Source organism: Lonchura striata, chromosome Z (assembly GCF_050655825.1).
Source record: "Lonchura striata isolate lonStrDom1 chromosome Z, ASM5065582v1, whole genome shotgun sequence".
NCBI lineage: Eukaryota > Metazoa > Chordata > Aves > Passeriformes > Estrildidae > Lonchura > Lonchura striata.
Window position 1 is genome coordinate 51,644,842 of NC_140740.1, and position 14,872 is coordinate 51,659,713.

General features: G+C 41.9%; 2 protein-coding genes and 1 long non-coding RNA gene across 3 annotated transcripts in view; 1 reads left to right on the forward strand and 2 right to left on the reverse strand.

Moving 5' to 3' along the window:
- Nucleotides 1–339, reverse strand: part of PLCXD3 (phosphatidylinositol specific phospholipase C X domain containing 3) — an 87,808-nt gene extending 87,469 nt beyond the window's left edge. Inside the window, exon 1 of the mRNA XM_021551431.3 lies at nucleotides 117–339. Within this exon, the coding sequence (XP_021407106.1) occupies nucleotides 117–219 (103 nt within the window). The 5' untranslated portion in view covers nucleotides 220–339. The remainder of the gene's footprint in view (nucleotides 1–116) is intronic.
- A 285-nt stretch (nucleotides 340–624) lies between these two features.
- On the forward strand, nucleotides 625–4,084 carry LOC110482678 (uncharacterized). The gene is made up of 2 exons (XR_013341688.2): nucleotides 625–1,376; nucleotides 2,948–4,084. It is a non-coding gene; the product is annotated as an uncharacterized LOC110482678 (long non-coding RNA).
- Nucleotides 4,085–13,595: 9,511 nt separating this feature from the next.
- LOC146763818 (uncharacterized) lies at nucleotides 13,596–14,861 on the reverse strand. Its single transcript, XM_085566651.1, has one exon. The coding sequence runs from the start codon at nucleotides 14,859–14,861 to the stop codon at nucleotides 14,124–14,126; it is 738 nt and encodes a 245-aa protein (XP_085422777.1). The 3' UTR covers nucleotides 13,596–14,123.
- Nucleotides 14,862–14,872: the final 11 nt, after the last annotated feature.

Genomic DNA, 14,872 nt, shown 5'->3' on the forward strand with positions numbered 1-14,872 from the left:
GCGCGCAGCCCGCGGCAGCGCGGCCGGGGCGCGCCGCCTCCCCCGCGGCGCGCAGCGCTGAACCGCGCGGCGCGCTGCGCCCTCCCGGCGCAGGGCGGGCGGCCGGGAGCACCCACCGGGGATGGCCAGGTTGGTGAGCGGGGTGCTGTGGAGGCTGCCAGGCAGCGCTGCCATCCAGTCGGCGAAGAGCAGCTCGTTCTTCCCTTGCGACGAAGCCATGCTGCCGCCGCAGCCGTACCGGCGCCGCCGCTCGCTCCAACTCGCCCAGTCCCGGCCACGGCCACCGCCACCGCCACTGCCACAGCCTCGCCGAGCCCGGGCCCCGCCCGCCTGGCACCGCCTCCCCCCGCCCCGCCGAGACCCCGCCGCCTCCCCGCGGCGCGGCGTGAGCGCCCTCGGGGCCGGCGCCGAGCGCGGCGCGGCCGGACGGCGCGGCACGGCACGGCACGGCACGGCACGGCACGGCACGGCTCGCTCGGCCCGGGCGCTCGGTAGGCGATCCCGCCCCGGTACCGCGGGGGTGTGGGCACGGAGCGGCGTCACGGCCCGGCCGTGGCGGGTCCGGGCCGCAGCGCCCCGGGCCGGGCCGCGGGGCCGGCAGCAGAGCCCTCTCCGGGAGCGCGGGGCCGCCGCCGGCCGGGCGGCTGTGCCTGAGGTGGCGCTCGGGGCCCCGCTGGCGGCCGGTGGCCCCGGGCTTCAGCAGAACCTCCGTGACCTTGACGATGGTTCGGCTGAATGCTCCGCGCCAGAACCCGACATCCCTCGCAGCAGGCTCCTGGGCATTTTCATCTGCCCCTGATACGAACGAATCTTTTTGCAGTGGGTTTTCACACGAAAAAAAAAAAAATCAGTGCACCTTAGCTGAACGTGCCCTGGAGATCTAATTTCTTGGCAATAATTTTTTATTCTTCTTTGAAGATGATCCAAAGTAGTATCTTCTATTATCATCTCCAGCCTGTCTTTGGAGAAACATCTTAGCGTTGGCAGTAAGGAAGCATTTGTGTGGATGGATGAATGAATGAACCTTGTAAAGCCCTCTGAGCCATTTTGAACTGTTAGAACAAATGTGGTCTTTTCACCTTCAGTGTTTGTGAAAGTTGTTTATACATGTGTAGAAGTTCATATGGTGGAGCTGTCAAAAACAGTGCCTAGAGACACCCATGATTGAGGCAGATTCACTTTATCAGCTCACCCTGGAGTCTTACGAGGGTCAGCTCTGGTTCTGTAGCTTGTGTTCTTACTCAAACCCTTCTGTAACAGCTGGGTTTGAAAAACTTCAAGGAACAACTAATAACAGCCCTGTCTTCTCTTTCTGTCTAAAGTTTCCAGAGCAAGTATGATGAGAAACTTATCCTTTGGCCACAATTTCTTGAAAAGTGAGTGACTATTTCAGAAGTATTTAAATAAAAGAAATTTTGCTGATTCACTTTTTGTAATGGAAATAGCTCTTAAGGTGGGATTTGACTGGGGAAATGTGATCATATGGTTGACCTTAGGGGAGATGTTGAGTCTTATTTGAACAATATGTGAAAAAGAGGGAGGAGAAAACAAACAGCCACCAAGACCTGTTAAGTTTTTGCGGTCCTGCATCCTGTGTGTGAAGATGCTAATCTGCCCCTTCCAAAATCAGTGGTATTAGCAAGCATTAAAAAAAAAGACAAATCCACATTCTGGATATGAAGACATAAACCTCACTAAAAACATGGAAGATATTATTCATATAAAGGTGGAAGTTGCTACATTACATCATCTTCAAAGAATAGAAGAAATTTTAGTAAAAATGTCAAGATTTTTAAAGAGCATTCCAGTAAGGCGCAATTAATGTTTCTATCAACATGATTAAATGAAATCAGATTTTTTATTTAAGGAGCAAAGTTGTTTATTAATTGCACTAGTCACCTGAAAAATTGCTGATGAACTTTCATCTATTTCACTATGTTGCCTACCTTTTCTGAGAGAAAATTGAAGTATACATCTTTATGAAAGATTAAATATGTTGCTAGTGCTGTTGTTGATCTCTTATGGTCTCTGAAGCTTTGGGGATAACTCAGAGCAAAATAAAATAAATACCAGCAAACTCACCATTTTAAAATGTATTAATATGCATAATAATTAAAACTACATTTCAGTAGTGCTTTCTACTCTGATGAAGACCTGTAAATATCCCTTGTTGACATTTACTTCTGCCAGTAATTTGGGCTTTTGTATCTTATTTTTTTTTTTTTTATGCCCAAAGTAAGATTCTTCATAGTCAGGATTTTAAAACCATGGATACTCTGCTTCATGAAAACTGGCCCACTCTAACGTGTCTCACACAAATCACACTTGAAGAGGTCTGCCTCTGTTTCTAGTGCAATGTAACTGCTAAGATAGCAGGCTTAAATTCTGTCATTGAGTCTCTAGGAACTTGGGAATCACACGCTTAAATAATTTTAAGGGAGGTGGGATAGGAGACTTTTATGGGACAGAAAGTGAGAAACATTTACAGAGCAAACTAAGAAACACTGACTTGGAAGCTTTGACTTCATATGAAAAGGTATTTTTTTTAGCTTTTCAGTGATATGAAAAGCATTTTTCTGTGTATCTGCTTGGGAAGTGTTTAATAAAAAAAAGGCAAACCATTTATCTCGATTAAATAGCAGCTTATTGTGGCTTAGTTTGAACTGTCATTTGACTAATTTTCACTGACTTATAAAAAATGATAGCCTGTAAATCAAAGGCAGAATATCCATACAAGCTTTTATTCCTATTTAAAAACAGTAAGAAACAAATAATTCACATTTTTTGCTATATTATTGAAAACCTTACACATAGCAAGTCTGAACTGTTAAAGAAAGTAGATTCCAGGAATGAAAAAATTTAAAACCTTAAAAATATCAGGTAAAATGAAAATTAAAAGCAAGATACAAGATACAAGAAAATACCATCTTTGCTCTTTTATTAACAGCTATGCTGAGCTCACTGAAGATGCCATGAAGAGATGAAAACTTGAAATTGTGCTAGCTGTTCATCATGTACTGTGTTCTCTCCAGTCTGCAGTGTGTATGAAAAAAGACACCTTTGCTTCCATGGAGTGGCAAAATAGAGTAATTTAGCCAATAGGAATGTTGCTTCAGCATTCAAAACTTGTTACACTGTTAAAAAGAAATTACTGTTGTTTTTATTCTCCTAAAATATGGCATTTTAACAGTATAGATTCACTGTTACACTTTTTCATTTCAGCAATCACATAGTTTGCTTTTTCATATGTCCTTGGCATCTATTTTAATCATGTGAATAACAAAGGACTAACAAGATCTTTTTCTGTAAGTTACGTAAAGTATATTCCACCATGAAAGGTAAAAGAAAAAATTACTTAATGGGGCATTGTATTTCTGTGACTGTCCTATTATAGAGAAAATTTATTTAATTATTTTAACTATATTGTTAATGAATTCAAAATAAGTCTTGGAAATGAAGAATTAGTATTGTTTAAATATTTGGAATTCTTGAGTGGATTCTGCTTCTGATGTTGCTTTCTTCCTCCTTCTTACTACTCATTTCTATTATTAGTTTTTCAGAACAAATCCTGATTGCCATCCCATGTTTGCATCTGTCATGGCTTTCAGTGACTCTATCAGTAACATTTGGGCAGTAAAGCCCTTGCAGTTGTTTGCAGCTGAGTTGCTAATTATATTTTTGTTACCTGGGAAGACAGCGGATCTACAATATTCTCAGTTTTGCTATTTCCCATGACTAACAAGTGGGACAAGTACATAAAATCTCAACTTCCAATGGCTAACAAGTGGGACAAATACATAAAATTTCAAAGAGTCAAAGTAGATTGATTGAATAATTTATTCAATAGCCATATGGGTGAATAGAAGTTGTGACAGGTATTTTGTTGTCATTTTATACTTTGTGGGGCTACTTTGAGTATCTCATCCTAGATTCATTAAGCAATCTCTGTTTAGCAGTATTTGTCCTGTCAAAACAGATTAAAAAATTCCCCAGTAGTCAGAAACCTCGCAGAAACAGGAAAATAGGTCTTTCTTCATTTTATGTGAAATAATAAATCTGTTTCTGATTTTCAAGCAGAAGAAAATGTGGTTTATTCTGTACTCTGATTTGTTATTTTCTACTAAGAAAACCGGAGCATCCTTGCTTGTGCCAGTAATGAATCTGAGAAGAAACAATATTTGTTCCAAGCAGCTGACAAATGGCAGGATGATGCTAATATTATCCCACTCTCTTGTGGTAAATTACATTGACTGAGAAGATGATGGGTTAATATAAAGGTACAGCACATGTTTTTACTTGTATACTTTATAACCAAAGAAAAGACATTACAAAAATATACAGAAAACTAAATAATTAAAGTGCATAACAAGACAGTTCGTTTTAGTTAACCAAATTCTGGAAGTTTGAAATAAACAGGATAAAAGGCAAATTAGAGTATTTATATCCAGTCCTCAGGTGGAAATCAGTTTCACCTTAGCTACTTCTTTCTGAAGTGTGTTTTCCAGGCTTCTGGAAGGTTTGTTTTGTCTTTTTCTTTTTTAACTTTGTCAAGCAGAATACTGCTAAGTCTCACCTAGCATCAAAGTACACTAGTGGTTACTTTTTTACTTGGTTAAAAACAAAGAGGTTTGGTTGTGTTGGCATTACTGAAAAGACTCTAATGGCATTATCAAGAACAGCAGCGGCAGAACACGAAAAACCCGGTTTTCTCAGAGCCAGTGCTATCAGATCACAGCAAAGTATGCAAATTTGGTGCAGGGAAAGGTGAGAAAGAGATTGCTTTTTATTTTTAGACCAACTCAGCCATGTTTAAAACATTTCTGGAGAAGTTAATGAACATTTTACCAAAACAGTATTCTCATGGTCACAAAAGACCTTATCAACATTAAAATATCCACCTTTAGCTTAAAAAAGCGTGAAAGACCCAAACCAGCCTCTCCTCTGCTATGTTTCCCAGTCATGTCAAAAAGGAATGAGAAGTTTTTTGAGGCAGTCAGATACTTCATGACTCTACATAGTTTTGTCAGAAAACACAGCCCTTTGCATGAATACAAAATTTTGAAGAGTTTAACTAAAATATTCACTAAAAAGTAATGATATTCAAAACATTCCAGAAGATTGTTTGGATGATGTCAGGTCTGCCTGGGGATTGTAACTAGCACAGACAAATTAAGAATGTTCAAGGCAGGGTAAATGCTGTTAAAAATGCAAGACCAAACCAAGTGAAATAAAAAATGTATTTCCATTGACTATATATTGTGTTATCACATAGTGGTAAATAAAAACATGTCCATGCACAGGAAAATCAGTGAAAGTTGCAGGAATTAAATGGATGAGATAATCAGAAGTAGATAATTCTTGCAGGATTTTACAATGGACCACCATAAACAGAAAATGCACTCTGCTTTTTTGTGTAAACCATTTAGGATGTAGTTCAGAACTACCATGCATGGTATTTAGAAAGGAGAGAAAAGAGGATAATACTATTTCTAAGTAGACATTAAAGTTATTTTTAATTTGTCAAGGTATGGAAATTAATTGCTATAAAAAGGAACACTAGTTTTACAACTGTTTCTTTGCCATCAAGATGTTTACAGTGGCATTTTGTAATGGATCCTGGATTTGACTAGCAGCAGATATGTACTATTACATATTTCCCATCTCTTTGCTGTATGATTACTTTTAAAAGAGTAAACATCTGTCAAACAGTTACTGATTTGTAGTAAGTGTTTTTTGAAAACATTCTAAAAGAAACGGGAACTTCATTAAATGAGAAAATAATGAAAGCAAATAAATGTATAATGACTGCTTAAGCAATGAGTATTAGACGATAATTAAGTATTTTTATTTCTGTGCCTTTTGGAGAATAGTCCAAAATCAGTGAGATGATGAAAATGCTCCACTGAATTTGGATCTCTTGGATGTAAAACTAGTATCAGTTGGTTAATAGCTGATGTGCCTACTGCACTTATATCCTAAGCCACTGGAGATGAAAAGTCTTTTCTCTTTTTAAATAGGAGAGATGATGGATGACACAGAAGACTTTTCAACAGGAGGTGCAGTGTGTTAATAGTGGTCACTTATACTCTTGGCAACTGAAATCATGTTTAATGAAAGACATATGTCTGCATCCCAGATGAGGCATTCCAAACAAGCTCTTGCTGTGTGCATGGTAATGAAGCACTCCCAAAAGGTGTTGAAAATAGTCAGCAGGACTGATAAGATTTTTAGCACATGACTCTAATCAGCATGCCAACCACATTTCACCAGCTGCAGTTGGTGCCTGCTGAATGGATGAGGGGTCATGTTACTTTCTAATTAAATGCACCTCATGATCAGTGAGTGATGCAGTTGTTTCAGCCTGGCATTTGCAAGTTGGGTAGTACAGGGTGCAGGGCAGTGTCTCAACCCCAAACAAAAAGGTGGTGCATCAGATGTCTCTAGGGAAACAGGTTAGCAAAAATGCTAGAGAAAGAGAGGTGACAATTACATGTAAGAAGAAAGCTTTTGCATGGTCTACTCTTCCCCACTCCACTTTGTGATGTGATGGAAACTACATGGTTATTACTCAAGGTGCAACAACCTAAAACTTCTCACCTGAAGCCAGGGATTTTTATTTTTCTAGTGCAAGAAAATAGGGTGAGAGAGAATAGGAGATAGAACAGCAGAGTGGAAGGAATCCCCCAAAAGCATGGAGAAAGTTGATATCCAAAGGTGGTGGCATCACTAAGAGCTTAGAAATCAAGTTCTGGGATTTATGTCTGCCCTTGGACATTCATTCTCAGGGACAACGGAGTGGAGGAGCCAGTCTTGCTTTTCCTTTGGAGAATGTATATTCCACTGCCATCTAAATCCTGTTTTTTCTGGATTCATCTCCACATCCCACTGCTTTGAGTTGTTGCCTCACCCTTGGACGTCATGGCAAATTAAATTACACACCTAAGACTTTAATTTCATGACTGCACTGTACCTAGTGAACCATTCCAAAAATCTGTAAATATTTCTAGCTAGAAATTGGAAATCAGGCATCAGTTTCTAAAAGAATTCTCTGCCTTCTGGACTGGGCTTTAATTGCTGTTCATCGCACCTTGCTACTTGCTAAAAACAGTTTCATTAAATTCAGTGCAGCTCAGGATTATCAAGATAATTAAGTTTGCAATGATCCATATGACACGGAGTGAATAAAAGCTATCGGGAATTTCTAATATGAGCACAATCCCCTTAAGACTAAAATCCATTATTCTTTGCAAAATTAACTCAAACATTTTAGTGTCTAGGCCACAAAGTATTTTCCCAATTTTCTAGGGGGAAAAATTGAGATTACATAGGCTGGGGGATTAAATAGGATCAGAGGCTTTCCCCCAGGTAACCAACAGGCACCATAAACCAATGCAAAGGACAGAAGATGCAGTCTTGCTCTGGCCAGCCTCCTTCATATGCTCATCAGCAGGAAGGAGAGCCTGCAATTCACCCTCCAATGTGCTGCATATGCTGCATGATTCCAGCAGCTCATAAAGGTTGCAGCTTTAATACATTGTTTCTGACAACCTGACAATATTTTAGCAGTGTTCTCCCATTTTAACCCTTTTTACTCTTTTTCATTTAATACAGTAATTTAGTAATCAGAATAATGCCTTCATCCACTGAAGTACCTACTATGGTTATAGTCTAACAAAGAGGGTTTCAGCACCTGCTTTTTGAGATTCAAGATGAAGTCTGGTTGTGTTTTCTTGATGTCCTAAGTCCTGTTGAAATATACATATTGGTCAAATTAAAAATCTTTGGACATGGACTAAGTCAAATAGGGCCAAGTGAAGATGGATCCCAGCAGCACACCAGAGTGGGGACGGGGCCATTTGAGATAAGCAGCTGGAGGAAACACCAGTGCTTGCAACCTTGCCGAGGACTAGCGTGGAGCTGGAATGCTCTTTCTGCCTTATCCCAACAACAACCACTGCAAGCACTGTGGGTTATCCACTATATATTTATTTAAGGGAGGAGGGTTACTCATCAAAAGTAGAGTTTAAATTCCAAGGCTCACTTGCAAATCCAGAGCATTAGCCAGATGATCAAACAAAGCTCCAGTGCTTCCCACAATAGTGCTGGGCAGCTCCTTTCCTTGACACATAGACTGAACTCAGCAGACAATCACTTTGCCTTAATATATGTCTGAGTTGTTGTGGGTTTTTTTCAGATACTCAGTTTGCTGATTACAAGTTTTAAGGCAAATAGAGAAAAGCAATTCTTTATAGAAATAGGAATGTCCTGTCCTATCCACAAACCAGCTGCTTTAACATGTGCTTTGCAAGGGCTGGACAGGTCAGAGCATGACTGTGCTATAATGTGCGGCATCTGCTCTTCTTCACATTGGCTCCAGGCCCTGTGGAGATTAGTGGGGGCTCAGCCAGACAGGCCAATGATAAGCAAAAGAATTCTGCATGAATCTGTACAGACATACGAACCTCACTGAAATATTCTTTCTTGTGTGTGTGAAGCAACAGATTTCCAATTTTTGCTGCTATGGAAAACAGAAACTTAACCATTGAGCATGCTGTTTTCATTCACCTGGGGGAGATCTAAGGTATTTTTCTCATGGTGATTAATAGCTTTGTAACTCACCAGTGCCTGCAAAGGCACTGTGAAACAAAGAAGGCTTAGATGGAGTTGGAGGAGTGGAAGAAGCTGGAGATGAAAGCCATGTTTAGTTACATTACTCTGCAGACTAAAGAAAAAATCTTTCTGAGCAGAGCACAGTGGCAGAACATAACAAAGTATTTATTATTGCATTTAATTAGTGCTCAGTTCAATTTGAAGATTGTTAAATAGCCGTTTGTTTTCACAGGATTCTTTTTTGATTGGAGTGTGGTGCAGTTCTGTGTAAGTCAACAGATTTCTGCAAGTGTATGTATGTAATCATGTCAAAATCAGAAAACATGTATTTATGAGTAGAAGAAAATATACATTGATTCGAGGTATAAATATTCTGTTTGAAATCTCTGTGTAGAAATTATTCAGCAGCAGCTGAATTGTAAAGGTAGAATGCCGAAGTCTCCTCACTGTTGTGTTAAGTTTATACCATCTGAGAAACATGAGTATTGATGTGCTATTCCACAAGCCATATGAAGGGAGAGAAACACCAAAACTCTGTCTCATTTTTAGAATTCAGTTTTTGGAAGAATTTTCTACTGCTGAAAAGGAAGTAGCAGTGGGAGTTTTGTGAATGGTCTAGATGATAAATAGCTTGAATCACACATAGACTGAGGAGACACAGTGGTTAAAATCCTCCACGTCTGAAGCTGATGGGAGACAGCCAGCCTGCACAAGTGCTGTTTTGGCTTTCCCTGCAATGTTGCAAGTTTTGTACATAATTTTGTTTGCTAAACAGACCAAGTGTTGTGGAAGGAGAAGGAAAAGCAGGAGCTACTTTTTCTATTGCAAATGACAGTCAGAAATACTGACTGATTTGCATCAGTTTTCTTCCCTGGAACCAGAATTTGGATCTCAGGTTGAAAATTTTTTTTGCATGTGGGAGACAGATGTCCTTAAGACATGAAACTAAAGAAAAACTTTGAAACCAAGCTGATCCTATGAAGAGCAAAGCCGGGAAGAGCATTTTGAGAAACATGGCTCAAGCACACCTATATGCAGTTGGAAGCCCATCTGGATGTGGTTCACCTCTCACACTAAAGGGGTTTCAACACTCTGAGAGAATAACATCTATTAGTCACCACCAGAACTCTCTTTTCCAATACTTCTTTCTATAAGATATTCTATAAATTCTCCTTATAGGGAAAATAAGGTGTTTGAACAACTTGCAGTAAATGAGAGAAGTTTAGTTGAGATTGGTTTGAAGTGCCACCTTTTTTCTGCTGCATGCTGAGAAACTGTAGGGCAAAGAAGGAGGATAATTAAGAAAAATATGAGAGCAAAGTATTTCAGAAGTTGTTTGTGTGCCAGCAGCAGGTAAATGGTTTGCTGATTGAAGCATAATGCCTGTGGGGAAAAAAAATCTTCACAAAAGTACATTGGTATAATCTGAATGCCCTTTTACTGTGCACCCAATACTTGAAAAAAAGGAAGTCTTGCTAAACGCAGAAGGAAATTCTGGCATTTCATTTACACACAAAAAAAATGTTTGAAAACATTAATATGAAAAGGCAATGAATCTCTCTGCTAAAACTGTCTGTGTCTGTAAGAGATAAGCGGGCAGGGGGAAGGAGAAAGAACAGTAATTTCTTTTAAATTATTCTTGTAATCCATTTACTTACAGAACAGCACCTGCAAAACACCTTGCAATGATGGGCAGATGCTCTGGCAGAAATAAGTGCTCTCACTGTTCCCTCACTTTTCCATTTCCTTGCAATTCAATTTTTTTTCTAAAGTAGTGAATTCCTCAGCGTAGGTATTGTTCACAATGACATGCTAATAGGGACCTCTACTATCAATGCAGTAGAAATTATTAACATGAAGGAATTATTAGCATTCTACTATTCATGTGGTTAAACATGTATGTGAAGTCCTTGGTGGGCTTTTGCTTTGCAATTTCTGCAGCTCAGCTTGGTGGCTCCCACAGTTTCAAAGTCCTCTGTGATGGGGAAACCTGCAGAACTTCTGCCAGTCTCACAAGGACTGACCATTCAAGGCCTTGCCCTGAAGCAGAGGGGAGGAATTACTGAGGAAGATTTGTCTTGTTTAACATTTTTGTTTTGCCCAAGGGAAGATATTCTGGTCAAGCATATGAAGTCCAGCTCCATTCTGGAATTTTGAAATAAAAACTTCTCAGAAGAATGAACAATGGGCATTTTAAGCTAGTGTCTTTAAATTATTCATAAGAGGGACTAAGTGGTGCTTGTGTTACATCTGATAAAGCTTGAGAAGTGTAAAATATCTCTCAAAAGCTATGAGGAAGGCTTGGGGACAGTCAGTGAAGCATAAACAGCAGCAGGGACAGCAGTGGCAGCTACAGTAAGTTCTGGGGGCTGAGCATGAGAATGAGCAGGACAGGGGATTCCTGGAGTCAGAGACACCCAAGCAAGGGCCTAAAGAAGCCATACAAGAAGCTGCTGAGTTCACTCGGCTTGCTCAGCCTGGCAAAGAGGAGACCTCATAGCTGCCTTTAGCTTTCTCCTGAGGAGAAGCAGAGGGGCAGGCCCTGATCTCTGCTCAGTGACAGAACCCAAGGGAATAGCAGGAAGCTGTGTCAGGGAAGGTTCAAGCTGGGTGTCAGGAAATGTTTCTTCAACTGAAGGGTGGTTGGGCACTGGAACAGGTTCCCAAGGGAAGTAGTCACAGCACCAAGCCTGACAGAGTTCAAGAAGCATTTGAACAAGATTCTCAGACAGAATCATTGGGATGGGACTGTGTGATAGACACAAAGATCTTGATAAGTACCTTCCAACTCAGGAGATTCTGTGGTTCATTGGAGAGCTGAGAGACCTGGAGGCAACTCTCTCAAGCAGGATGATGTGTCAAGACTGTTGCCACAGGCAACCACGGCATATTTCAGAGATATTTCATCCTTTGGTGAGGGGAGCAGTAACAGTGGTGGGTAACACTGGCCTGAGTAGGAGAAGAAGCTGGGCAGGGAGACCAAGAAAGGACACCTGGTGGTTGAGGTCACATACAGGCCACTGATCCAGAGAAACCTGTTGAGTGTCACCCTGATTCTTAGGATTTTCTAAAGCCTTCTGAGTTTACTTTCTTGTAGAGAACTTTCTCACACAATTTTCTGTAAACAACCTATCGTTTTGCATTCCTTCATAGAGGCAGAGAAATTTAATATAATAGTAGTTTGTCCAAAGCCGTTGGAGGTGGTACGTTCACCCTCCAATCCACTGTCACCTTTAGAAAAGTATAAATGCTAGAGTTAGAAGTAAAACTTCCTCTTTTTCATCTTTACAATAGCAGCAGCTTACGTCGTGCTCTCACGTGTCATATAGTGACAGATGAGGCCTTCTTGGTTTGGCTGCTGGGTACGTCATACTCACCACTTCTCATCCTGCTGAGAAGGTCCAACCACCCAGACTGCTGGGAGAGCAGTAAAGCCGGCTGTAAGCAATCCAGCACACTCCTGGAGTGTGCAGAGGACAACTTCCAGGTCCAGGTATTGGCCAGACCAACCAAGGAGAAGCAAGGCTGGGCCTGGTGCTCACTGATGTGAATGAGCTCCTTTGAGGGTTAAAGTCTGTATGCAGCCTGGGCTGGAGTGACCATGCCCTGGGGAAATTTGTGATCTTGTGGAGCGTGGGCATGGCAAGGAGAAGGTTCAGGACCCTGAGGGTTAGAAAACTTTGAACTGTTTAAGGGGTTGGTGAATAAGATCTCTTGGAAAATTGTCCTTAAGGACATGGGGGCTGACCACTTTTCTTAGAGCACAAGAGCTCACCATCACAATGTGTAGAAAATCTTGCCAGGCAGGCAAGAGAATGGCATAGCTGAGCAAAGATCTGCTCCTCAAATTGAGAAGAAAGAAAAAAATGCACAGCCAGTGGAGTGGGGAGAGGAGACTTGGGGGGAGTACTGAGATATGGTTCAGATGTGTAGGGACAGCATGAAGAAAGCCAAGGCACACATGGAACTGGGCTTTGCAAGACGTGAAGAATAACAAGAAGGAATTCCTATTAAAGATATAAGTAAGAAGAGTGAAGCCAAGGAAATAATGGTCTCTTATAAGTGAGAATGGAGAACTGGTAAGAACAGATACAGAGAAAGCTGAATTACTCAATGAGTTCCTCCTCCCAGTCTTCACTGGCTTGTAGTCAGCTTATCCCATCTCTCAGGTTCTTGAACTTCAGGTGGGACCTGGGGGACTGAATCTGTGAGCAGAGAGCAGGTTCTGGACCACTTGATGAAGCTAAACAACCACAAGTCTATGGAATCTGACAACATGCATCCCAGGGAAATCCCATCCCTGAGGGGAACTGACTGCTGCTCTTGGCAAACATTTGCAATCATATTTGAAAAGTGACGGCAGTGAGACCAAGTACTAAGTGACTAGAAAAAGGGAAACATTGCTTCATTTTTAAGAAGGGAAGTATGGAAGGTGTGGGGAATTACAAACCTTTTAGCCTGACCTCTCTGACTGGAAATTTAATGTTGCAGATCCTCATGGAAGCATTGTTAAATCACGTACAAGACAGGTCATCAAGGAGGTGATCTGAGGCAAAACAGCATGGCCTTACAAAGGGCAGATCATGCCTGACCACTCTGGTGACCTATGATGGAGTGATTGCAAGAGTCAACATCTCCCAAGCAGTACAACTTAATGCACGACAGTGCTGTGAGCGAGCAAGTAGGCAGTTTTGTCCTGGTCTGAATTCCTAACTCTTCTGCACTGTGGCAGTCCTATCATGGAGTGTACAGAGTAGAAGGAAACTGTAGCTCAATACAAAAATTTAAAACACTTTGTCTTGGCCCAGTAATTAATTTATTGGATCGCCTCTGTCTTACTTGAAAGTAACAGTATTCTGGGTACACCATTGTTTTTCAGTGATTTTGGCAGTCTTTGGATGTCAGCTGGTGTCTATAGCCTGTACTGCCATTAGGAGCATTAAAGGTGAGGCTCTACACAGGGCATACCATGCATGACTCTGCTGTGATACAGCAGAGAAGTTGTAAACCAACGCCACTTTTCACTGCCACCTTGTGAGAAAACTGGCAAGAAGAGAAGATATTCTGGGTGATATCTGGGGTAAAGTGTAAAAAATGGGTGATGTGAAAGGACACGATGCTTTCCAGTAAGACATTGGTGTTATTGGCACCAAAGCAGAAAGGATTTTTCTCCTTTTATTTTCAGCTGGTCATAGTATGGAAACGCAATATAATGAGAAATGGCACAGCCATAGAAAATACTCATTATAAGCTAAGTGTAACATAGAAAAGGATGAGAAAAGCAGAAGGCAAGCTTCTAGCCTGTTACCCTTATAACCCTCAGCACCATTGCAAAGATCTCTTTAGATTTTCCGGTGCATTTTATAACAGACATTAGATGCCTGAGACCATATTTGATGGTTGGAACTAACTTTATTTTTGGAATTGTTAGTAGGAACATTTTTGGCATAAAGTAGTATAATTTGTGATGCTAGTAGCAGGACATACAGTAGTAACCCTCTTAGTAGGGTGTGCTACCAGTCCCTGTGTTGCTCAGAGGTGTGGGATGTCCACCGGAACCTATGAGATTGTCTGCTTGTTGCCCGGGTTTCCCTGGAGAGATTCCCTTGTGCCTGATGACGGTGCTCACTCCTCCCCAGGCGGACTGGGACATCCCGTTCATGCCTTGCAGCTTGGTTCCAACCACGAGAAGTTTCAGAAGCCAAGTCCTGAGCCCTGCCATGCTGCCGGCTCCTGCTGCTTGAGGGGTCAAAACTCCGGGCCTGCTGACCCCTGCTGTGGCTATCACGGTTCTGCCTCCGGGATCTGCTTCGGTTCCTTTCCCAGCCTCTGGCACGGCTATTGCCGTGCGCTCTTCTGGAAGATCTGTGGTGCCTGTGGCCTGTGGAATGATGCCGCCTCCTGTCTGCAGAGTGGCGACGATCTCTCCTTCCTCGATTACGTCTGGTGGAGCTGATGTAGTGCCCTATTGAGTACACCTCGTAGTTATTTTCTCCCACTTTGCGGAGGAGGTATCGGAAAGGCTCCCGGCAGATTGGACAAACAGGTCTATTGCGGGACCACTCCAGTATGCAAGGAAAGCAGAAAGCATGGCTGCACCAGCTCACTGAGACTTGGTTGTTGATGATGTCCAAGCAGATTGGGCACATTTGATTCTCTGAGTTTTGCAGAGGCTCAGCCAGGGGCACTTGGTTGTTGCTGGCAGTAGAGGAACAGGTGCCACCTTCTGCCAAGCCCTCCTGCAACTCCATCTGGAAATGCA